Genomic DNA, 26,708 nt, shown 5'->3' on the forward strand with positions numbered 1-26,708 from the left:
CTGTTTTCCCAAGAAATTTTTTTTTAAAATCATAAGTGGGTGTTGAACTTGTTAAAATTCGTTTTCATCTACTGAAATGATATTTCTTTTCTCCTTGGCTATACATATGGGTGCTTGCTGTGATTAATTTTTAATGTTAAATCAACCTTATGTTCTGAGGAAAAAATGCACTTGGTCTGATGCATTTTCCTTTGTATTTATTGTGTGATCTGATTTTGTGAAGAGCTGATTGCATCTATGCTCCTGGGGGATACTGGTCTGATTTTCTTTCTTGTGCATGTATACCTTTCTCTGGGTTTTAGGACCACAGTAATACTTAAAATGTGTTAGGAAGTGTTCCCTCCTTCTCTGTTTTCTGAAAGAGTTTGTGTAGAATTACTATCACTCCTCTTCTCCAGGAAAGTTTAGCTCTTTTTAAATTTTTTTTCCTTTTTTTTTTTTTCTTTTTGGCTGCATGCTGAACTTCCCCAGCCAGGGATCAAAAAGCACAGAGTCTTAACCACTGGACTGCCAGGGAAACCCTAGCTCTGGCTTTTAAATGTGAAAGAGACTGTTCCTTTCAATTCTCCCCTTCCCTATATAAAATGGAAAAGAAGTCATTATCTCAAGATGCAGAACAGTCTAAAAATACAGTTCAAAAAGGGCTTGAACATACATGGAACGCTACTCAATGTTATGTGGCAGCCTGCATGGGAGGGGGCTTGAGAGGAGAATGGATACATGTATATGTATGGCTGAGTCCCTTTGCTGTTCACCTGAAACTACCACAACATTGTTAATCGGCTATACTCCAATATAAAATAAAAAGTTTAAAGTTTGGAAAAAAAAAAGAAACGAAAACATTCTTAAAGAAAGGGGAAAGGCTTGAACAAATTAAGGTAAGGTTTTAAAATGAAGAATTCTGCTATAATCCAAACAATATAATTGTATAGAATATTAAGTACTCAAAGTATAATTTTTCAAGATGGAATCATATATGTTCATAGTTTCCTGTACTTTTCCTTTAAAACATCTCTTTACTTTTACAGATTTTAGTATATTTAATTAATCACATTTTATATAACTTAACACTGATGATTAAGTATTTTTCTTTTATTTCTGTGAGTCTTCATCACACAATTATAAGCTTCATGAGAGAAGAGACGAATTCTGTTTTTTTTTTACTACTATCTTCATAAACCTGGCTCAATAGTAGAAAGCTGGCAAGTAATTAATGAATGTGTAGATGATGAATAAATTAATTAATTCTTTCAGATGAGTTTCCCAGAGAATTTGCATGTCCCTCTGAAAACTTAGGACTTCCCTTGTGGCTCAGCTGGTAAAGAATCCGCCTGCAATGTGGGAGACCTGGGTTCGATCTCTGGGTTTGGAAGATCCCCTGGAGAAGGGAAAGGCTACCCACTCCAGTATTCTGGCCTGGAGAATTCCATGGACTGTACAGTCAATGGGGTCTCAAAGAGTCGGACATGACTGAGTGACTTTCATTTTCACTTTCTGAAAATTTAATTAGTTCAGCTTCCTTTCACTGAGGACTGGTAACAAGCATGGTATGACTATCAAGGTGAGTGCAAAACCGTCCTTGCTTAGGAAGCTTAATGTCCAGTGGGAGAAAAGCTGAGCAAATGGACACAACACAAAGACTCTTGACAGGTGTCTGTTGAGTACTACAGGGAAGGGAACAAGAGAAAACCATGTTTTTGAGGCAAAGCCACCACTTGGGCTGCTTCCATGAAAGAGGGAGAGAGGTTTTCCAGACAGGGGAGGTGAGACAAAAGAGTATCAGCAACCGCCCCCCCCCCCCCGCATACAGCTTGCAGGATCTTAGTTCCCTGACCAGGGATTGAACCCAGGTCCCTGGCAGGGGAAGTGTGCCATGGAGTCTTAGCCACTGGACCACCAGAGAATTCCCAAATGTGAGCAACTTCTTGTGGGTCATGGTCAAGAATGTGTTTTGTCATGTACAGATCCCTAACCCAGTGCCAAGCCTGGTGGGTATTGAATATGTGTCCATATGTAATTGATGCATTTAGGAACGAGTCTTGGGACTTCCCTGGAAGTGATTATGATTTCACCTTCCAATACAGGGTGTGCAGGTTCGATCCCTGGTCGGGGAGCTAAGATCCCACATGCCTTGAGGCCAAAAATCCAGAATATAATAAACAACAGAAACAATATGGTAACAAATTCAATAAAGACTTTAAAAATGGTCCACATAAATATATATATATATATATATATTTTTTTTTTTTTTTTTTTAAAAAGAAGGAACAGTCTCTCCTGCCAAAGGAAGAGGTAGAGGAAGCAAGGAGTGTAAGTTACAAGCAGAGTGGACTTGGACCTGATCCTGGAGAACCTTGAACTTCACAAGATCCTGTAGGCCAGGCCAGGGCCCCTAGGGGTTGTCACATAGGGCAATGCTTGCAAATGTTTCCACCAAAGTGCTCTTGAAGGTGGGGGAGTGCACATGTGCACCTCTGGGGACTTGAGAACACAGCCCAGAACAATCTGTCACACGTGAGACATTTCTTTGAAGTCTTACTTCAGCTTAAAATGCATGTGAATTTTTGCAGTACTGTTTACAATAGCCAAGACACGGAAGCAGCCTAAATGTCCACTGACAGAGGAATGGATAAAGAAGACATGGCGCATATATACAATGGAATATTACTCAGCCATTAAAAAGAATGAAATAAGGCCATTTGCAGCAATGTGAATGGACCTAGAGATTGTCATACTGAGTGAAGTCAGACAGAGAAGGAGAAATATCATATGACATCCCCTATATGTGGACTCTAAAAAGAAATGATACAAATGAACTTACATGCAAAACAGAAGGAGACTCACAGACTTAGAAAATGAACTTATGGTTGCCAGGGGGAAAGGATGGTCAGGGAATTTGGGATGGTCATGTACACACTGCTATATTTAAAACAGATAACCAACAAGAATCTACTGGATAGCATAGGGAACCCTGCTCAATGTTTTGCGGCAGCCTGGATGGGAGGGGAGTTTAGGGAGAATGGATACAGGTACTTGTATGGCTGAGTTCTTTAGCTATTCACCTGAAACTATCATAACACTGTTAATTGGTTATACCCCAATACAAAATAAAAAGTTCCTCCAAAATGCATATGAATTTAATCTTCTACTCCAAATACTTTTTAAAATACATGGGATTATTTTCAATTAGTTACAATTTAGTAAAATGACAGTCCGGGAAAATACTGATCATGTGGTTATTCTATGATTCTATGTGGTCCTGTCACACTGTCCATGAGCCCCAAGAGAGGAGCATATCTTTTTGAGAAGCAAAAAGGGAATATCCATTCTGTCCACTGCTATAGCCCTGGCATCTCAAAATGTGTCTTAGCAGGTGCTCAGAAAGTAGTTATTGAATGAATGACTGATGTGCATGAAATGACATGGTCAGATATTCTAAAATGTGACATGGACAGATGCCTATTAGATAATCTCAGACACAAGCCAGAAAAGCAGGGACCAGACGCCTTAGGCCTCTGCTGCCAGATAGGCCTGTGTGCTGAAGGAAATGTATCTAAATTCCTTTTTATCTAGATTTACTCATCTGTGACACTGAAACTGTTAGTCACTCAGTCATGTCCAATTCTTTGCAGCCCCATGGACTGTAGCCCACCAGGCTCTTCTGTCCATGGAATACTCCAGGCAAGAATACTGGAGTGGGTTGCCATTCCCTTCTCCAGGGGATCTTCCTGACCCAGGGATCAAACCCGGGTCTCCTACGTTGTAGGCAGATTCTTTATCATCTGCACCACCGGGGAAGCCCATCTGTGACACTAAAGCCCACCCACCAAAAGCCTGGAGATTCAAAAGGGGTTGGGAGAGTGGGGCGCTCACAAAATTAATTCTCCATCTGCTTCTGGATTAATATCAAAGAATGGTAAGTCAGATCAGGTGGGAAAACTGTAGATAAAAAACCACGACTATTGTTACACTAAAAACAACCAAAAGAAAAATTAGAGCTGTTCTCTTAGGACCCGTTTAAATAGTATTTCTCTAGAAGTTCTGTCTCCTGAATCTCACCTCGAATGATCTGCTTCCCCCTCACTGCTCCTCTTGTCTTTCCCTTGCAACCCAAGCTTGAGTGATCATGTCATTCCCGCCCAAACATCCAGCCCCACTCCCAACAGTCTGCCTGGCAAAGTTCCCCTCTACCCGTCACCCATCCTACCTACTGAAATGCTGTGACCACTCAGACCACAGGGATTACTTCCTCCACAAATCCCTGGGTTTTTACCATCTCTTCTGAGCTCCTGAAATTTCACAGGATTTGCCCATTTTGTACTGCCTCATAAATGGCAGCCCACTCCAGTATTCTTGCCTGGAGAATCCTGTGGGTGGAGGAGCCTGGTGCGCTGCTGTCCATAGGGTCACACAGAGTCAGACATGACTGAGGCAACTTAGCATGCATGCATGCATGCATTGGAGAAGGAAATGGCAACCCACTCCAGTAATCTTGCCTGGAGAATCCCAGGGATGGAGGAGCCTGGTGGGCTGCCATCTATGGGGTCGCACAAAGTCAGACACGACTGAAGTGACTTAGCAGCAGCAGCATAGTATTCTCATTCTGTCACACCACTTACAACTATATTGGGTCCTTCGTGAGCGCAGGAATCAGGAATCCTGTGTTAGTCCTCCTCTCATATTTCTCACAGAATCCCAGTGTGCAGCAGGGACACAATTCACGCTCACACTGTTGGTTCCCTCCTTGACCCAGGAGCTGGCAATCAAGGGAGTCTGCTTGAATGTTCCACACAGCTCCTCTCAGGACTCACCACCAATTTCTCCTGGACAAAAATCTGCAGATCTCTGCTAGAGTTCTATAGAGTTCATGCCCTCAGATCACAGCTGGAGGCCGGTAATATGCCCAGAAAAGCTGATTCCGGGACTCAGAACCACAGTGGCTTTTAAAGACCACAGAGAAAATGAAAGCTTTATTTAAACAAATATTTTTCCCAGGAAGCCGTCGCTCTTTTGTAGGGTTTCTAAGCTGCAAATGCAGCAAAAGAGGTGAGGGTGGATGAAAGCGGGTGCTGGGCAGAACAGGGATTAATTTACATTGGGCAGGATGGCTTGGTCCCTAGGGTTTCTGGACCGCTTCAATGCATTCTGAAAACTTTGATTCATTTTTTCCCAATCTGAGCCAAAATAGCTGAAATACAATATTCCTGGTGAACAGGAAGGAGGGAAGAAAGGAAGGAGAGAGAAAACAAGACATTTTTTTAAAAAATCCCACACACTTTTTCTCTATGGGTTCCATAGATCAAAAGTAGCAGATTGCAATTTCCTCACTCCAAATGAGACTTGCTTTCACATCATTCTGGTACGCTGCTCTCAGACAAGTTCCTATGGAGAAGATAGAAATGTCCTTTCTCCTTTCCTATCAGGTTGAACAATGGAGGTTGCAGCAGAAATGCTTTCCAGCAGGGCTGTGAGCAACCTGAGGACAAGAACATATAGCTCTGGTCCTGAAAGACTGTCCTATGGGGCAGTGTCACAGTTGCGGGGCTCACCCTGCAGAGATGACTATCTGCTGAACAGAAGTGAGAGGATAGAAAGCCACACGTGTTATCAAGTTGTTAGTTGTTCTCAAACATGGAGCAGAGACAATATTGAAGACAATGCCTGTTCTCCAACCCCAGTCATGTACTGGGTTGAACACAGGTGTTTTTAAATCCCATTAAGATGGAACTAAAGGAATAAAAGGGCTGCAAATCCACCAAGGACTAGAGAACATGGGAGGAAATTGAGGGCAAAGAGAAATGTCGACAAATGTTTGGTTGAAGGGAAGCGGACGAGGAGAGAACGGATACACTATGTCCCAGGGACTGAAACCCACAGCTCACAGAGGAAAGGCTCAGGAGCTGAAAGCAGGTCCGCAGATGCAGCAAAAAGATGAGCTGGGGCATGTTCTTAAAGCTGGGGCCTCAAGTGACAATCTGTTTTAAAAGACTTACGTGTCTCCTCCCGCACCCTCTGCAGAAAAGCCCCAATTCACCACCCCACAGGAGAAGGGAGTTTGGAGGACCAAACCTAGAGACATCAGACCCAGAAGAGAGCAAAGGGCCGAACTGGAAACACGGGCCTTCCCAAAGTCCAGATCTGGAGGCCTCTTGTCTGAGGCTGTTGGATTTGCATTCTGAATGGGATTCCCCGGGCCCCCACCCCAACTCCGGCCCCACAGCTTAGAGATTGCTGGCAGCCATTACCTACCTCCCACTAATGGATGGGTGACTTGAGAATTCTTCTCTGGAGAAAGAGAAGAGCTACAGAGAAAAAGCCTCTGAACGCTGACATTTGGGAATCCCAGGATGAAAAAGCGCACAGAGAAATCTGTGGTGCAAAAAGCCCTGCTCACTCTTGATCCTTCCAAAGAGCTTTTTTGTATCTCTCCCTCCAACATGGCACACTTGAGAAAAGTAAGAGGAAGACAAACAGAAGCAGAGATTCTGGAAGGAACCCTGTGATCAATATCCTAAGGGACAGAATGGAAGAAATTGAGGAATGTTAGGCAAGAGGAACAGATGAATGATAATAATAGCAATATTTATTGAACATTTACTCTGTACCTGGTATATATTTAAACTAACCTAATCCTCATAAGATGCTTTTAATCCTCATTTAATGCCCATGAGTGGGGTACAATTATTTCCCCCATTTTATAGATGAGAAAAGTGAGGCACAGAGAGGCTGAGGAACTTGTTGAAGGTTATACAATCAGAAAGGAGTGTGTACTAAAAGTATTTGAATTGCTGATTTTAACAACATCTAAGAAATCCTTTGGGGGGAGTTCCCTGACAGTCCAGGGATTAAGGTCCACTGTAGGGGGTGCAGATTCCATCCCTGGTGAGAAACTAAGACCCCGGAAACCATGCTGTGCAGTCAAAAAAACAAAAACTCTTGAGCAACTCAAACAATATGAGAAAAAGATAAGAAAATGGGAGGATCAACCCAGGAAATCCAACATCTATGGCACCCCACTCCAGTACTCTTGCCTGGAAAATCCCATGGACAGAGGAGCCTGGTGGGCTGTGGTCCATGGGGTCGCTAAGAGTCGGACACGACTGAGCGACCTCCCTTTCAATTTTCACTTTCATGCACTGGAGAAGGAAATGGCAACCCACTCCAGTGTTCTTGCCTGGAGAATCCCAGGGACGGGAGAGCCTGGTGGGCTTCCATCTATGGGGTCGCATAGAGTTGGACACGACTGAAGAGACTTAGCTGCAGCAGCAACAGCAACATATATGCATACAAAGAGGAAGAAGTGAAAATGGAAGGAATTATATGATTATATATTTAGGTAGTATAATAACATTTCTTGACACTTAAATGAAATGAGCTTTCAGATTACTAGCCATAAATGAATGGGGTTGAGGGGGGAGGAAGACCCACAACCCCAAACCTATCTTAGCAAAATTTTCCAACTCCAGGGAAGAAGATAGGATCCTAAAAACACCCAGAGAGGGGGAAAAAAAGAGGTCATTTATGAAAGATCAAAATTAAAATTGGCATCAGACTTAGCAACTAAACAGCAGCAGACTTCTTAATAGTAACTCTGGAAACTAGAAGTCAGTGGAGCAATGTCTTCTGGAATTTGAGTGAAACTACCTAATATTCCATAGCAGCCAAGCCAGGAGTCAGGTGTGAGATGCTGAGTGCATAGCAACTGGTAGCAAGTGTTACCTGTTGGAGAGAAACTGAGGGCCAGGTGTGGGGGAGACACCTTTCTCAGTACACCATTTTGTTCTCTTTGAATCTTTACCATATGCTTATATCACATTACTCCAAAAAGTTTACAATCAAAAAATCACGTAAGTAATGCCAATAATTAATTAGATTTGGGAACCACCAAAAGCCCTTGGGTGATTTCCAGTTCTCTACGTCTTTCTTGTAAACATGAAGTAGGCAGGGAGAAAGGGAGGTCCACCAGAACCTATTTGCTGCATGATGAACATGCAAAAATTCTCTGGAAGACAATCCTCTGGTGAGCCAAAGGCAAGACTCATCATTAGGTCATTGGAATAAATACATGATTGAATGAAAGGATAAATGAGCATGAAGCGGTCATTTGAGTCATTTGGGTGGGGGTGAGTGACAGGAAGAAAGTAAAATTAGGGGAAATTCTTTGGCATTGTAAATCCTCCCTTGCTGAGACCTGCCATTTTCTGCAGGGATGTATCCTGGGTGCAGGGAGCCAAATTGCCATGCTGGGTCTCTTCCTGCCACCTTAACATGATAAACTGAAGTCTGATTTAGCTGATTTGGCTGCATACCATCATTAAGTAGCATGCAGAGCAAGGTCCGGATTTCTAATTGCCATTCTCTGTCTCTGGGAAAAGAGAAGCTCTGAGATGTTTCTTGTGAAGCCTGAGCTAAGCCTGATTATAGTTCTGTTCACACATTTGATGTAGGAAGCATATTAAAGCTTACTGCAGTCCTTAAGAACTTATCTGATATACTAATTATGTTTAAACCCTTTTAAAAAGTCTGTGTCAAATGAATGATATGAATGAATGAACATATTACTAAGGGTATATTAAGACAATTTATCCAAATGTTAATTGGTCAATAGCATCAGCCTCTTGAAGAAAGACTGTATCCTTAAATGTTAGATACAAATAGTGTTTGGGGGAATTACTGTCTTTCACGTTCTAACTGAAGATTTTTTTTTTTCCTCCTTGACATTAGGATGGCACAGCTTCTATAAAAATTTCTCCATGACCTATTCCAGGAAAATGTATTACCAGAATGATATGTAGAGTATAGTTTATATCATTTGTAGAGCACAGGCGGTCTGAAGTCAGACTAAATTGACATTATTAGCTCTGAGGTCTTAGCAAATTACCTAACCTGAGATGAGGCAAACACTGTTTCACAGGGTTAAGTGATTAAATGAATTTATTCACATTTTGTTGTTGTTCAGTCACTAAGTCGTGTCTGACTCTTGGACTGCAGCACAGCAGGCTGTCCTGTCCACTATCTCCCAGGGTTTGCTCAAACTCATGTCCATTGATGGTGCTGCTAGCTAACCATCTCATCTTCGGCTGCTCCCTTCTCCTTTTACCTTCAATCTTTCCCAGCATCACGGTCTTTTCCAATGAGTCAGCTCCCTGGTGGCTCACACAGCAAAGCATCTGCCTGCAATGCAGGAGACCTGGGTTCGATCCCTGGGTCAGGAAGATCCCCTGGAGAAGGAAATGGCAACCCACTCCAGTACTCTTGACTGGAAAATTCCATGGATGGAAGAGCCTGGTGGGCTACAGTTCATGGGGTCCCAAAGAGTGGGACATGACCGAGCAACTTCACTTTCACTTTCTTTTCAGCACTTCGCATCAGGTGGCCAAAGTGTTGGATCTTCAGCATCAGTCCTTCCAATGAATATTCAGGGTTGATTTCTTTTAGGACTGACTGCTTTGATCTTCTTGCAGTTGAAGGGACTCTCAAGAGTCTTCTCCAGCACAATTTACAAGCATCAATTCTTTGGCACTCAACTTTCTTTATCGTCCCACTCTCACATGACTACTGGAATATAAATATACTACATATAATGTGTATATATATACACATATATTATATATATTCCTTATACAGTAACTGGCATATAATAAGCACTCAATGAATGTTACTATTGTTAATATTATAAAGCATTTTATAATTTGCAGAGTACTTTTAGATAAGCTAATACTAAACTACTTGTTCTGCATAATAAAACTCAAAATATGTATGGGAAGGAATTGTGAAATCTAAAAAGTGCTATGCAAACATAAAAGTCATACTGTTGAGCTTATCATTGCATTTCTATAAAACAAAATAAAGAATTCATATCATAACCAACTCCTAGGGATACTGTGGTTGCAAAAAAACTTGTGAAAGTATTTTTAGTTCTATGATAGTGATTATCATTGTGAGTGGGGAGGCAGAAGAAGCTAATGTATAAATCTTAAAACTTTTATTAAAGGATGTGGTTGGCAGCCTCTAAGATTATCCTGAGAATTCCTGCTTCCTAGTATTCCCTTATGCTTGAGTGGGCTGGACCCTTTGTCTCTTGTGAATCCTGCATTAGCAAGCAGGTTCTTTACCAGTTGAGTCACCCCCAAAGCCTGCTGAAACCACAGCAAAATCAGTTACATGATCTTGACAGGTCTGTTAATATCAAATTGTTTATTATTGTATATTATAAGATAAAGAGCCTCTTTACCATAAAGGGAAAAATAAAGGGAAAAAGGAGAAAAGGAAAGAAAAGGATAGAGGGAAAGAAAAGAAAGGATAAAGATAAAGGGAAAAAGGAGAGTGAAAAAGCTGGCTGAAAATTCAATATTCAGAAAACTAAGATCATGGCATCCAGTCCCCTCACTTCATGGCAAGTAGATGGGGAAACAATGGAAACAGTGACAGACTTTATATTTGGGGGCTCCAAAATCACTGCAGGTGGTGACTGCAGCCATGAAATTAAAAGACGCTAACTCCTTGAAAGAAAAGCTATGATAAACCTAGACAGCATACTAAAAAGCAGAGACATTACTTTGCCAACAAAGGTCCGTCTGGTCAAAGCTATGATTTTTCCAGTCGTCATGTATGGATGTGAGAGTTGGACTATAAAGAAAGCTGAGCGCCAAAGAATTGATGCTTTTGAACTGTGGTGTTGGAGAAGACTCTTGAGAGTCCCTTGGACAGCAAGGAGATCCAACCAGTCCATCCTAAAGGAAATCAGTCCTGAATATTCATTGGAAAGACTGATGCTGAAGCTGAAACTTCAACACTTTGGCCACCTGATGCAAAGAACCGACTCATTGGAAAATACCCTGATGCTGGTAAAGATTGAAGGCAGGAGGAGAAGGGGATGACAGAGGATGAGATGGTTGGATGGCATCACCGACTCGATGGACATGAATTTGAGTAAACTCCAGGAGTTGGTGATGGGCAGGGAGGCCTGGTGTGCTGCAGTCCATGGGGTTGCAAAGAGTTGGTTATTACTGAGTGACTGAACTGACTGACTGACTGACTGACTGATTCAGAACAAACCTATGCACTTTTCATTATGCCATGCTGTCTCTCTTCAAGCAAATACAAAAGCATTTGCAGCAGGGTCTGGCACCACTCTGAGCATTGACAGTATCCTTGTGCTTATTCGCTCAGTCGTGTCTGACTCTGCGACCGCGTGGACTGTAGCCCTCCAGGCTTCTCTGTCCATGGGATTTCCCAGGCAAGAATACTGGAGTGTGTTGCCATTTTCTTCTCCAACTGATATCTATAGCATTTCCTTAAACTATACCTTGTCCAGGATGCTTCAGCTTCTGGGTGTCACAAACTAACAACAACATTGACAGAATAGTTGGCACACAGAGGCAGGTGAGAAATGAAATATTTCCTGCCATATCAATAAACAAGGATGTCACAGTCATCAGGGATTCCCGTCCTCCAGTGTGAGCTGGTAAGCCCTAAGGGTACTCAGGATGGAGAATAATATCTGCAGTCTAACAGCCAGTAGATTGCCTTCTTCAGCAATCAATGCAAAGAAATAGAGGAAAAGAACAGAATGGGAAAGACTAGAGATCTCTTCAAGAAAATTAGAGATACCAAGGGAACATTTCATGCAAAGATGGGCTCGATAAAGGACAGAAATGGTATGGACCTAACAGAAGCAGAAGATATTAAGAAGAGGTGGCAAGAATACACAGAACTGTACAAAAAAGATCTTCACAACCCAGATAATCACGATGTGATCACTCATCTAGAGCCAGAATCCTAGAAAGTAAAGTCAAGTGGGCCTTAGAAAGCATCACTATGAACAAAGCTAGTGGAGGTGATGGCATTCCAGTTGAACTATTTCAAATCCTGGAAGATGATGCTGTGAAAGTGCTGCACTCAATATGCCAGCAAATTTGGAAAACTCGGCAGTGGCCACAGGACTGGAAAAGGTCAGTTTTCATTCCAATCCCAAAGAAAGGCAATGCCAAAGAATGCTCAAACTACCGCACAATTGCACTCATCTCACATGCTAGTAAAGTCATGCTCAAAATTCTCCAAGCCAGGCTTCAGCAATACGTGAACCGTGAACTTCCTGATGTTCAAGCTGGTTTTAGAAAAGGCAGATGAACCAGAGATCAAATTGCCAATATCCACTGGATCATGGAAAAAGCAAGAGAGTTCCAGAAAAACATCTATTTCTGCTTTCTTGACTATGGCAAAGCCTCTGACTGTGTGTTTCACAATAAACTGGGGAAAATTCTGAAAGAGATGAGAATACCAGACCACCTAACCTGCCTCTTGAGAAATCTGTATGCAGGTCAGGAAGCAACAGTTAGAACTGGACATGGAACAACAGACTGGTTCCAAATAGGAAAAGGAGTACGTCAAGGCTGTATATTGTCACCCTGCTTATTTCACTTCTATGCAGAGTACATCATGAGAAACGCTGGACTGGAAGAAACACAAGCTGGAATCAAGATTGCCGGGAGAAATATCAATAACCTCAGATATGCAGATGATACCACCCTTATGGCAGAAAGTGAAGAGGAGCTAAAAAGCCTCTTGATGAAAGTGAAAGTAGAGAGCGAAAAACTTGGCTTAAAGCTCAACATTCAGAAAACGAGGATCATGGCATCCGGTCCCATCACTTCATGGGAAATAGATGGAGAAACAGTGGAAACAGTGTCAGACTTTATTTTTTTGAGCTCCAAAATCACTGCAGATGGTGACTGCAGCCTTGAAATTAAAAGACGCTTACTCCTTGGAAGAAAAGTTATGACCAACCTAGATAGCATATTCAAAAGCAGAGACTAAATTACTAAATACTAAATACTAAATTACTTTGCCGACTAAATTCCATCTAGTCAAGGCTATGGTTTTTCTGGTGGTCATGTATGGATGTGAGAGTTGGACTGTGAATAAGGCTGAGCACCGAAGAATGGATGCTTTGAAGTGTGGTGTTGGAGAAGACTCTTGAGAGTCCCTTGGACTGCAAGACGATCCAACCAGTCCATTCTGAAGGAGATCAACCCTGGGATTTCTTTGGAAGGAATGATGCTAAAGCTGAAACTCCAGTACTTTAGCCACCTCATGCGAAGAGTTGACTGATTGGAAAAGACTCTGATGCTGGGAGGGATTGGGGGCAGGAGGAGAAGGGGACGACAGAGCCAGTAAGCCAGAAAGCTGTAGCCTCGCCCCAGGGTGAGCCCCAAGGGAGCTCAGGATGTGGAAAACAGGAGATATTGGACTAGGAAAGCTGAGATGCATATGAAAGGAATGATTTCAGTGCGTCCAGACTCTTGCATCTTCCTATACACAGAAAAGCACCAAATTCCTTAACTTGGGATACTGGCTTCCTTTAATTAACAATAATCTTTTGATGTCCAGACTACCTGCCCTTTGCTGGAAAACTTCTGTATAACCTGGCTCCTCCCCTTGCCTTCTCAGAGCAATTCTCTCAGGGTTACTTGTGATGCTGTCTTCAGGGCTTGACGTCCTAAAAATTCCCACAGATTAAAACATAACTCAACTTTTAAGGGCTTCTCAGGTGGCTCTGAGCATGCATGCATGCCCTCAACTTTTAGATTGTGAATATTTTTTAAGAGGACGGTGGTAACCAGGAGTGTATAGTTGTTTGACGAATAAGAGCTGCCCTCCGGTTCCCACCCTAAGTGGCGTCAGGCTACAAAAATGAATGACATTCTCTTTTTGTCTATGAAGACACCCCAATAATAGAGAAACAATATAAGCACCCAACAAATCTATCTCAAGGCAATGTGTGATCAATATGAAGGTGAGGGTCAGAATGTGCTCTAGGAATTTAAAAGAGGAAGATCACCAAGGTGATCAGGGATGGCTTCATATAGTGGTCTAGTGGTTGAGACTCTGCATTCCCAATGCAGGGGGCACACATACAGGTTCAATTCCTGGTCAGGTAACTAAGATCCTGCATGGGGCATGGCCAAAAACAAGAACATTAAAAAAAAAAAGAAAGGAAATATTGAATATTTAACTTGGGCCTGAAGAATTGGTTGGACTTTGAGCAGCTCTGATTGATAGGTAATGACATTCCAAAGACTGGGAACAGCAGTCTGACTGCTTAGGAAATGAGTTGCCAAGCTGACCTCAGTGTTTGGCAGATCAGACCATCACTGTGGTCCCTCAGTCCTGGTGAGGTCTCACTACTGGTCACTAATATCACATAAACGGCATGTGAGCTCTACACTGTCCTATAGCTGGGGGTTGGCTATCTGAGAGTAATCGTTCATCCAGGTCAGGGCAAGGCTACAAACCCAGTCTAAAGGGATCACTCTGGACTTGAACAGACACCAGTTATTCCTCAGAATTCTGTTCTCGGTAGTATGCTTGCTTGTACATGTTCCACGCGTTTATTTGTGTTCACATATGCAGGAACATACAAATATACGAACCTGTCTAGAGACCCCTAAATCCTGCCCATGTCTATATGCAGATCGCACGAGAATGTATGCCTTTGATGCTGACACTCCAAGAACTAACCTATTTCATTGACATACCTATTTATAGTTTCTATCTCATTCGAAAAGCTAAGTCACTTTCTAAACCTAAATCTTTTATCACCTTCAGCAGAGATTCAACCAGAGAGAGGAAATTAAAAATAGATACAGACTGGCTATTGAGATAGCAGCAATCAATTTTTAGGGGTTCATGGCAATGGAGACTTGAGATTATGTTGATAATTAAAATCCACTGATAAGTTAAAGCCTCAGTTCAGCCTTTGACTTTATCCTTCATCCTCCACCTTCCCATCAAAGCTAATGACAAAGAGAAGATGACCGTCCTGAACTTGATCTGTTTCACCCTCCATCACCCTCTCTAGGGACAGACAGAAGAGCCAAGAAACCAACAAAATTATAGTACAAATTTGTCACTCAATATATTTTAAAACTATAGTGGGCTTCCCAGGTGGCGCTAGTAATAAAGAATCCACCTGCCAATGCAGGAGACAAAGGTTCAATCCCTGGGTTGGGAAAATGCCCTGGAGAAGGAAATGGCAACCCACTGCAGGATTCTTGCCTGGGAAATCTCCTGGACAGAGGAGCCTGGTGAGTTACACTCCGTGGGGTCGCAAAGAGTCGGACACAGCTAGGCATACACACACACTAACAAACCTGTCAAGATTGTGTAGCAGTTTTGCTGTGGTTTCAGATTTAGTGATAATAAGAGACTATGAAAATTTTGATATGTTTTAGCAGATTAGTTTTAAATATGAAATTTACCTGAAGGTAAGATAATAACCAAAATCACCTTCTGGGCCTTCTCAAGTTTGAGATTCTACATTGCAGAGAACCAGCCCATTCCAGGGTTTTGTAATTCAGTAAATTACTGGCCTAGAACAAAAGCTAAGCATCAAGATTAAAAGGACCCTAAGGGGTCTTCTGCTAATTCCTCCCCTCTAAAATACCTTGAATGAATATTTATTCCTTCACTCTTTGCCTTTCTTTTTTTGTTGTTTTTCAGTCACTCAATCACGTTCAACTCTTTGCAACCCCATGGACTGCAGCACGCCAGGCTTCCCTGTCATCCACTATCTCCCTGAGTTTGTGCAAACTCATGTGCATTGAGTCGGTGATGCCATCTATTTATTTATTTAGCTGTACCAGGTCTTAGTTGCAGCACTTGGAATCTTTGATCTTTATTGCAGCAGGCAGGATCTTTAGTTACAGCATGTGAACACTCAGTTGTAGCATGTGGGATCTAGTTCCCTGATCAGGGATGGAACTCGGAGTCTTAACCACTGGACTACCAAGGAAGTCCCTACCTTTCTTTATCGACTCTCTGCAGATGACACTTCACAACACCTGAGTAATCAATTCGTTTCATAAGAAATTCTGCAATGAAAATAAGATTTTTTGGTCTCAGACAAAATAAACATCCATTTCAGCTGAAAAAAGTTTAACCAGTGACCTTAAGTTATTTTTAAAAGTGTTTCTATTTCTTTAATGGATTTTTTTCCATGAGCCCTGGAAACTAAATGCATACAGTTTGAAATTTAGCCTATAACCACAAATGGCAGCAAAGTACTTAAATCCAAGGTAATCTATAATTCTTTATCAGTGTTAATAATCCATTTTACTAATGAGGCATAGCTAATCCTAAGTAAATTCTGCCCCCTTGTGGATTAAAATGTCCACAACTAGTTGCATGGGGCCAGTTCTTTTTAGTTCTATCAAATAGCCCTTCAATGATGACCTTTAAAAATAATATACAATGGAACAAAATTAGATTATTTGTATAAATTGTGTAAGAGCTGATTGATGATGACAAAATATACTGACAGCGAATAGTATACCTCTGTATCTTACACTTTGTATATTAGGACTGTGTCTTGACTATACCGAGTACTGGATAAATATTCATAGAATGTTAGAAGAAACATGAAATATTGGGTTTAACATCCACATAGAAGAATTCCTTTCATAGCTCCTGATACACCCCCACTCAAGTGACTCCAGGAATGGAAAATTCATTAAATGATAACAGCTTGTTCTCCGATCAGGCAGGAATTAACTGTTAGAATGTCTATCAGCATATTAAGCCAAAGTATGGATAAACAATATGGTCCTACTCTATAGCACAGGGAACTATATTCAATATCCTGTGATAAACCATAATGGTAAAGAATATGAAAAAAATGTATATGTGTATGAAAGAAAGTGAAAAGTGAAAGTGAAGTCGCTTAGTCGTGTCTGACTCTCTGCGACCCCATGGGCAGTAGCCTGCACCAGGCTTCTCTGTCCATGGGATTTTCTAGGCAAGAGTACTGGAGTGAGTTGCCATTTCCTTCTCCAGGGAATCTTCCTGACCCAGGGATCGAACCCAGGTCTCCCGCATTGTAGACAGACGCTTTACCATCTGAGCCAGCTGAGTCATTTTGCTGTATAGCAGTGATGAACACAACATTGTAATTCAACTCTGGTGGTGGTGGTGATTTAGTCACTCAATCGTGTCCGACTCTTTGTGACTCCATGGGGAAGCCTGCCAGGCTTCTCTGTCCATGGGATTTCACAGGCAAGAATACTGGAGTGGGTTGCCATTTTCTTCTCCAGGGGATCTTCCCAACCCAGGGATCAAACCCTCCTGCTTGGCAGGCAGATTCTTTACCACTGAGCCACTTGGGAAGCCCACTATACTTCGATTTAAAAAACAAACAACAACAAAAGATATATATATATATGTATATATATAAAACCAAATGGAATAAATCCTTTGTCAGAGAATCATATCATTTCAGAACTGGAAAGAGGTGTTGGAGATCTCCCAGTTTATCCTTTTATGGTTGAATCCATTACACCATCTGGACCTAATTCTGCTCTCTGGAACAACACTCAATAAGTTCCATCCTGCCAACTTTTCACCGATAATTGTCAACTATTCCTCATATGACAAGTTTTTTAGATCCCATCATCTCCCAGTTACAACCCTGGATGCCAGCTTTGTTGTGAGCATCCCTCCCATGTGCAGCTTCTAGAACTGAACACAGATGTCTGGATGGGCTCCTTTGTCTAGGATAGAAAACAATGAAGCAGTTATGCTTTAGGACATTAAACCTCTTTTAATGCAGCCCAAGCTCATTGGGATTTTTCAGCTATTATATCATACTACTGGTCAGTATAAATCTTGTAACCCCCCAGGTCCTCCAGGTCTTTCCCAACCTTGTACTTCTGCCTGGCTATAACTTTTAACAATTGTTGCTATTAAATTTCATCTTGCTTTTGCCTCAGAATCTCAGCTAGCAAGATAACTATATCTTTTAAAAATATATTTATTTATTTGGCTGTGCCAGGTCTTGGTTGCAGCACAATCTTCTATCTTAATTTGCAGGATGTTTGGCTGTGGCATGTGAGCTCCTAGGCGTGGCATGTGGGACCTAGTTCCCTATCCAGATTTTGAACTCTGGTCCCCTGCATTGCGAGCACAGAGTCTTAGCCACTGGACCACCAGGGAAGTCCCAGATAATTGTATATCTTAATGTGTCTACTCAGATTAGTTCTGCTACCTAGCTCTGGGCCATCCATATTTAATAAACATGATCTCTGTGTTTCCAACCAGTCAATTTCAAGGGAGAAGCTTTGATTCAGAAAAGAGATTAGAAAACACTGGAGGTGGGCCCCTGTCCCTGACGGGCTACGCATCAGCCATGTGGCCTCAGCTGTGTGGTCCTCCAATTTCTCTTCTCTGAAACAGAGGTGATAACAGGAGCTCTCAGGTGCTCCTAGGGCTCACATGAAAAAATGCAGTTGAATAGGCTAAGTGTTAATTGCTAAATAAATGTAAAGTATTACTAATCATTAGCTTTCAAATGGTTTGAGGAGGGAGGAGAAACTGTTATCGTCTTTTGTATCTCTTTTCTACCTGATAGGTGAAGAGCGCCTTACGATTTTTTACTGTGGATAAATACACATGAAGTACATATTGAGACAGTTTTTCACAGAGGGGAAGGGAGGTGAGTTGATAGTTTTTAATCAGCCTGTGTTTAGTCTGGAAACTTCAACTATCTTCTATCAGTGTCTCTCCCTTTTCCCGCTCTCTTCTCCTCTCTGTCTGATCTGGCTCCCTCCCTCCCCTCTCCCCTCCCCGTCCTCCCCTCCTCCTCTCTTCACTCTCCCCCCGCCCCCTCCTCCTCCTTTATTCCATCTTTCTCCCTGCTTTTCCCTTCCTTCACCTCCTCCAAAACCAACCCTCAGACTGGAAATCAGGGGGAAGCTCTATACACCCCCTGCCTCCCCCGGCCCACTGCCACCACCGCCACTGAAGCCAAGGCTTCCACCTTGGTCCTTGCACCCACACCATTCATTTTAGGATTTCAGCAACAAATATTCACCTCCTTGGGGGAAAAGATAACAAGGCACCACACTGATTCCCAGATGCCTGAAATTCCACTGATAACCACAGCTGTGTTCCTTCAGCTCCAGTCTTTTTCTAAATATCAAATATACGTTTGTCTCTGAGGAGACAGCGAAATGAATCATTTAGCAGCTCAGAGTGAATTTGGTTTTCCTTTTCCAAAGACCTGATAAAGGCCGTTGGCTGGAGAGATTCTGGGGTCAGGCTAGTATGGGAAGGCAAAATAGAAAAGTCCCCTGGTTTACAGCCAGGGCGCCTGAGGGGCTGATGGGGCGGGGGCGGGGCTGCCTCTGCCTCCACTGCAGCCGCTCCCCCACCGGGGCGCTCTCTGCCTTCCCTCGGTCTGCAGGAAAAACCTGTCTGTCTCCAGAACTAGCTTAGGCCCACTTACTCCTCAGAGTCTTCCTTAACCACTCTTGTCAGAAATGATTGATTTTCCAATAATCACGCAATGTGGTTACTTTTCCTGGGTGTGATCATGATGTTGAAATATAGCAGCAAAAATCTGTGACAAAACATATCTGTATATATATATCGAATCCGAGTCTCCTGCATTGCAGGCAGATTCTTCACCATCTGAGCCACCAGGGAAGCACCCCTCCCCCTCCCCCCTCCCCCCTCCCCCCCAAAAATAAAAACTAGTGTCTGTGCATGCTAAGTCGCTTCAGTCGTGTCCTACTCTTTGAGATCCTATGGACTGTAGCCCACCAGGCTCCTCTGTCCATGGGATTCTCCAGGCAAGAATACTGGAGTGGGTTGCCATTTCCTTCAGGGGATCTTCCCAACCCAGGGATCAAACCCTTGTCTCCAGCATCCCCTGCATTGGCAGCCGGGTTCCTTACCCCTAGCGCCACCCAGGAATCCCATCTGTATATATCCATACATATCGCACAGAGTCGGACACGACTGAAGTGACTTAGTAGTAGTAGTAGTAGTAGTATATATGGAGAGAGAGTGAACAAATATGGCCAAACATTAAGTTATCTAGCAAAATGACTTTCAAACTCCTCACAATTCTGCTTCACCTCCTTGGCATGTTTTCCTCGTTTTCCTTTTCATACAACTATTAATAATGACCATTTGTTGAGTGTGTACTGTACATCCTGTGCCAGTGTCAGACACTTGATAAACATCTTCATAATCCTTACAATCGTCTTTCATGAGTGATGTTTTTATACTCATTCAGAGAAAAGACTCAGAGAAGTCAGGGAGTTAATTGGTCTTAGAGCAAATTAAGTCCACACCACATCCATCTGACTCCAAACTCATGGTCTTTCTATTAAATCTTGAACTGCATACAGTGTTCCAGAAACAGTCTGGAAAATACATTCCTACGTGTGCACACATACACGCACCCCTATACCTACAGAATTTTACATATATATTAGTCTAGAAATTGAAGGCCTTTGGGTGAGTCACTTTTCTCCAAGCCTTGATTTCTTGATCTATAAGAGAAGTTTAAAATTCCCCAAATCCGGACTTCCCTGGTGGCACAGTGGATAAGAATCCGCCTGCCAATGAAGGGAAGATTCCAGATACCAAGGATGAGCTAAGCCCATGAGCCACAACTACTGAAGTCCACACAGAGACTGAGTCCGTGCTCTGAAACAAGAGAAGCCACAGCATTGAGAAGCCCACATACCACTAGAGAGTAGCTGCCATTTCTCTCCGCAACTAGAGAAAGCCTAAGTGAAGCAGTGAAGACCCAGCACAGCCAAAAATAAATTATTTTTAAAAATAAAATTTCCAAAATCCTTTGTATTTTTCTGAGTGACATTTGATGATTTTGGTTTTCCTGAGGCCTTCTTGAATATTCCCTGTAAAGCAAAACACAAGGAAACTTTCCTCCCACTTCGGAAATTGAACAGGTCCATTGAAAAGAGTGTAACCACTGAGTGGAAGGCGGATGCTTGCACCCCTCCATCACCCTTCACGGGTGCCCCACTGTACATTAAATAGTGGCAATGGCTCAGCTCCTGCGCGTGACTAAAGACAGTAACTGCTACGGCTCTCTATGTTACTTGTAAACAGTATGTCTACGCAGCCTGATAATCAACAATTCAGTTCTAAAACAGGACCCAGAAAGCACTATGGCCTCTCCTAGGGGCCCTGGGGAACGTGGGGTGTCAGAGTTAATGATGTTTCTGCCATCACTGGAAGACTAGAAAAGCAACACAACATAAAAGTAATACAAACACAGTGTTCCCAAAGGTAATCCCAATTAGTGTGGATACATGCCCTAATGGATTTAAGTTATTCAATTCTTCTTGAAGACTTTTCAACAAATCAGACCCCGCAATGTCAGGTAAAGTCCTTCTAAAAGTAGACAAAATTTGTCGTTCCAGGTCCATAATCTCCGTAGTGAGATTTTGATGTCCAGTCAAAGATCGTTTTACTCTTTCCCATCCCTCACTCATGTTAAATGGTACAGGTGTAGTGCTAGAGGATCCATTCTTTGGAGGGAATAGCATGCAGACCCTGGGCAACTTGTGCCTCATAGGCATTCAGTAAATATTTGAGAAGGAGAAAGTTCTCTGCTAGGGAAATAAGAGAGAAATAAGATATTTTATATGCAGATCCTAGTTTCTATTAAAAGTTACCCTGGGTGGACTTATTTGGTGGAATAGTGGCTAAGACTCTGCCCTTCCAATGCAGGGCGCCTTGGTTTGATCCCTGGTCAGGAAACCAGATCCCACATGCCACAACTAAGAGTTCAAAGGCCACAACTAAGACCCAGCACAGCCAAATAAATTGTGTGCTGTGCTCAGTCATGTCCAACTCTTTGTGACTGCTTGTACTGTAGCCCACCAGGCTTCTCTGTCCATGGGATGCTTGTACTGTAGCCCACCAGGCTTCTCTGTCCATGGGATGCTTGTACTGTAGCCCACCAGGCTTCTCTGTCCATGGGATGCTCCAGGCAAGAGTACTGGAGTGAGTTGGCATTTCCTACTCCAAGGGATGTTCCCAGTGCAGGGTTCTTAACCCATGTCTCTTGCATCTCCTGCGTTGGCAGGTGGATTATTTACCACTGCACCACCTGGGAAGCCCATTAAAATACATAAATAAATAAATAGAAATAAATATATTTTTTGAAAAAGTTACCCTGGGCCATTTGTCTTTTTGCATCCAAAAAAGCAAGCTAGGTTACCAGTGGCCTAAAGGGAGGGAGCCATCTTAAAAAACTCAGCCAGGATTCTTGATCCTGCCACATCTGCTCGAACTGACAATCTGATCCAAAAATTGGGCCTCAATATGTGAGGGAAAGTCAGTGCAAGAAAATTATAGGTCTCACTTATTTGGACTAAGTGAGCCTCCATGAAAGGATCATCCAAGGCATCTATTTGACCACCAAAACAAGGCCAGTTCTTTGGACATAACATTTTTAGAAAGATTTCAACTATGAATATTTTATGACAAATGTAGACAGCATATTAAAAAGCAAAGACATCGCTTTACTGACAAAGGTCTATATAGTCAAAGCTATGGTTTTTCCAACAGTCATGTACAGATGTGAGAGTTGAACCATAAAGAAGGCTGAGCCCCAAAGAACTGATTGATGCTTTCAAATTGTGGTGCTGGAGAAGACTCTTGAGAGTCCCTTCAACTGCAAGGAGGTCAAACCAGTCAATCCTAAAAGAAATCAACCCTGAATACTCATTGGAAAGACTGATGCTGAAACTGAAGCTCCAATACTTTGGCCACTTGATGCAAAGAGCCAATTCATTGGAAAAGACCCTGATGCTGGGAAAGATTGAGGGCAGGAGGAGAGGGGGACAACAGAGGATGAGATGGTTGGATGACATCACTGACCCAATGGACATGAGTTTGAGCAAACTCTGGGAGATGGGGAAGAACAGAGAAGCCTGGCGTGCTGCAATCCATGGGGTCACAAAGAGTCAGACACGACTTAGCCACTGAACAACAAGTCTTTCTCCAGCTTCCCAGGTGACTCAGTGGTAAAGAATCTGCCTGCCAAGCAGGAGACTCATGTTTGATCCCTAGGTTAGGAAGATCCCCTGGAGAAGGAAATGGCAACCCACTCCAGTATTCTTGCCTGGGAAATCCCATGGACAGAGGAGCCTGGTGGGCTATGGTCCATGAGCTGCAAAGAGTTGGACATGACTGAATGATTAAGCAGCAGTAGCAGCAAGGTCTTTCTCAATTAAAGTGAACCCTTCAAAAAAAAAAAAAGAAAGAAAGAAAGTGAACCCTTCAGTGCCCAGGGAACCCAAGGCTGGCCCCTGGGGGTTAAATTGCCCCTTCTTGCTCACCTGCCAAGCAGCAGACACATATTCAGCAGCCCCCATGAGCATTGCCAAGCCTGGAGGTTGTAAGGAGAGCCCAGGCACTTTGCATGTAGACTTCAGGAGTTTGAGTTAAAAAGCACAGAAGTACCTGAGAACTCTGCAGGGATTCTAGGGACCTGAGGTTCAGGGAAGACTAGAGGTGAATACACCCTGATCCTGAGGCTCCTTGCCTTGGTAAAACCATTTGTGATTCATGGAGTGACCTGGCCCTGCACTGCTGTGTTAATTCTGGGTGTGGTATAAATAGAACTTGGTGCTCTGGCAAAGCACACCACCCACCGTGTTCCTTTCCTTTGAGGACATCAACCAAATCTGAGCCTCTGATTCCCTCTAGTGGCTCAAATCGGCAACTTTCCTAGCTGATTCTTTGCATTTAATTATTCAATATATATTGAGTGCCTACTGTATGCACCAAATTGGTGCTGGGTTCTCTAGCTTTGCCAGGGGTGCTTCATCTGAACACTGTCCTGTCCAGTGGAAAGTGATCAGAGATGGAAGCCAGAGCTCCTCCATAGAAGCTTAGCTTAGTACAGGGCAAACCGGCTCTGCTTTATGGGAACTGAAGGAGGATAGGTTTTACATGAGTTAGTTCTGCCACTAAATGAGTTGTAGGACCTTGGGCCAACTCCTTTATCCCCAGACCTCAGTTTGCTCATTAATAAAATCAGTGCATGGGTTAGATTCAAATCCATCCAATACGTATTTATTGAGCACCTGCAGCATGTGAGACCCTGACTGAGTGCTCTGGGCATGCAGCGGTAATAGAACTTAATCTCAAGGTGCTTAGAGGCAAACTCAGGAAGCTACATGAAACCAAGGGTATGAGTAGTTTAGCATGGCTGTTAGGGTGAGCTTTGCAGGGAGACAGATCTGGATAGAGCCTTGCGCTGACACTTCCTAGCTGTGTGATACTGGGCAAGTTGGTGGGATTCCTCGTGATCTAGCAGTTTGGACCCCACACTTCCACTGCTGGGGACCTTGGTTCCATTCCTGGTCAGGGAACTGAGCTCCCACAAGCAAAAAACAAACAAACAAACAAAAAATTGTTGCTGACACAGTACCATTTCTGGAAAAAGATGAAAGTTAAAGAAAGTAGAACTGAATTCCTATTGGCCAAAGGAATACTGGAGGGATGAAGGGGCAGGATCCAAATGTGGTAGCTTGGAATTTTGCTTTGGGTAGAAAGTGCTGCTTCCTGTTGTGCAGCCATATGATATGAAACTGTGGAGAATGAAGATGGAAGCTGGGGGAGGAGGAGACTGTGTGTCCCTTGAGGGAGCAGGGGCTGCCGCAAGAGCCCCCTTGGTCCTGGAGGCACGGCTGCACTTGCTGAGAGTTTTGTGAGGGAGGCCGGACTTCAAGGCTCTGAGGCGTGAACCACATCTGGAGCCTGTGCTGGAAGGAGGCTAACCCTGTCCTCCTTGTTAGTTTCCTCCATCCTTTCAGAAGCCTTCGTTAGTGGGGGAAAGAAAGATCAAAAAACAAAGTTGTTTTTAACTTGAGTGATTTCATTGTTTCTAAAAACCCTGGAGGGTAGGGAAGGTGGGCATTACCAGGAGTGTAATTTGCGGGGGTACGGAAGATATGATGAATTCAGTTAATAGAGGAGCCAGTGTGAGACCAGGGTCTTCCAGTACTTCTGGACCAGGGTTCCTCCAACACCGTGACGTGCCTCTTGCCCACAGAGACATCCAGTAATTATTAGCTGTAGTATTTGTTTCCTGCACCCCGTCATCCAGTTTCTGCACGACTCATTGGAGGTTTTCCTCTTCCAGTTTCCTACTACGTTGGAACCTTGGGGACTCACACTGAGATCAAGAAAGTGGCAGAGGAGAAGGTCACTCTGCCCTGTCACCATCAGCTGGGGCTCCCAGAGAAAGACACCCTGGATATCGAATGGCTGCTCACCGATCGTGAAGGGAACCAAAAAGTGGTGAGTGTGTGTCTGACTGGAGTCTCGCTCCCTTTTCCCCTGTCCTCCTCCACCTTGCCTTAGTCCTGCATCTTTCTCATTGTGTAAGAAAGTTCTAGAATTGCTTTCTCATCTGGTTTAGAGTTGGAAGACTCTAGATACAATACTATAACAAGAAAGGATACTGGGTTGTGAGGATAAAAGATTCTGCTTGGGGACGAGCAAGAACTACAAGAATCTATCATTTTTCCAAGGAGGGAATCTACATTAGTGGCGTCTTTCCTATGAGGGGGGCAAGGATCCAGTAGCTTGATCGCCTAGTCTAGTGGGCCAGAACCATACCTGTCCTGAGAAGTCTGCTCCTCTTCCTCCTCTGAAACCATCACCACCTGCTGGTGCTTAAACTTTGCACGGGCATGACTTCTGAACTCTACGATTGTGCAAAGTGATAAACAACATAGAATACAGAGAAATAAAGAGGAGATGAATGGAAACGGTTAAAACTTATAGTTGGATGAGCAAAAGAACTGATACTGATTCTACAGCTGGAAAATAAAGGAGCTGGCCCTGGGTCTGCAGTGCTGAGGTTTGGAAGGGTCACCAGGGTGGCCCATTGGTTTTCATAAGCTTCTGGCAGTATAAACCTAACCCTAACCCTAACTCTGTTTGGGGGCGAGCAAGAACTATAAGACTCTATCATTTGCCCAAGAAGAGAATCTACACTAGTGGCATCTTTCCTATGAGAGGGACAAGGATGCAGTATCTTGATCACCTAGTCTAGTGGGCCAGAGCCACATCTGGAAGACCCTTGAGAGTCTGTTGGACAGCAAGGAGATCCAACCAGTCCATCCTAAAGGAAATCAGTCCTAAGTATTCATTGGAAGGACTGATGCTGAAGCTGAAACTCCAAAACTTTGGCCACCTGATGTGAAGAACTGACTTTTCTGAAAAGACTCTGATGCTGGGAAAGAGTGAGGGCAGGAGGAGAAGGGGATGACAGAGGGTGAGATGGTTGGATGGCATCACTGACTCGATGGACGTAAGTCTGAGTAGGCTCCGGGAGCTGGTGATGCACAGGGAGTCCTGGCGTGCTGCGGTCCATGGGGTTGCAAAGAGTCAGACACAGCTGAGCAACTGAACTGAACTGGCAGTATAAACAGATCTGTCACACTCTGCTCCTGATGACCTCCTGGCATGACATTCATTAGAGAATGAGAACTGGGTAACCTACTGTTACCATCCTTTCTGCCTCGGCTGCACTCAACCACTGTACCTTGGCTCAACCTAGGTCTTCTGGCATAACTATTCTTCAGCAGCCCTTGTGTATGTTTGTGCGTGCTCGCTTGTATCTACTCTTTGTGACCCCACTGGACTGAAGCCCACCAGAATCCTCTGTCCATGAAGTGGGTTGCCATTTCTTACTCTAGGGGATCTTCCCAATCCAGAGATTGAATTAACAGCCTTTACCCACTGACCTTTTTTTCCCCCCCAACATCACAGGCTGGCTTTTATTTTGTTGTATTTTTTTTACACAAGTGTTTTATTTATTTGTAGATTTTTAAACTTTTATATTATATTGGAGTATAGTTGATTAACAA

At 43.2% G+C, this 26,708-nt stretch overlaps 1 protein-coding gene across 2 annotated transcripts in view; it reads left to right on the top strand.

Annotated features, from left to right (window-relative positions):
* Positions 1-26,708, top strand: part of CLMP (CXADR like membrane protein) — a 105,389-nt gene that overhangs the window by 56,247 nt on the left and 22,434 nt on the right. The window contains exons 2-3 of one of the 2 annotated variants that reach the window (XM_018059635.1): positions 18,407-18,490; positions 24,974-25,131. In XM_018059635.1, coding sequence (XP_017915124.1) covers positions 18,448-18,490; positions 24,974-25,131 — 201 coding nt within the window. In that variant the 5' untranslated portion in view covers positions 18,407-18,447. The remainder of the gene's footprint in view (positions 1-18,406; positions 18,491-24,973; positions 25,132-26,708) is intronic. The other variant, XM_018059636.1, reaches the window with a different exon arrangement.

The sequence above is a fragment of the Capra hircus genome, chromosome 15 (assembly GCF_001704415.2).
Source record: "Capra hircus breed San Clemente chromosome 15, ASM170441v1, whole genome shotgun sequence".
NCBI lineage: Eukaryota > Metazoa > Chordata > Mammalia > Artiodactyla > Bovidae > Capra > Capra hircus.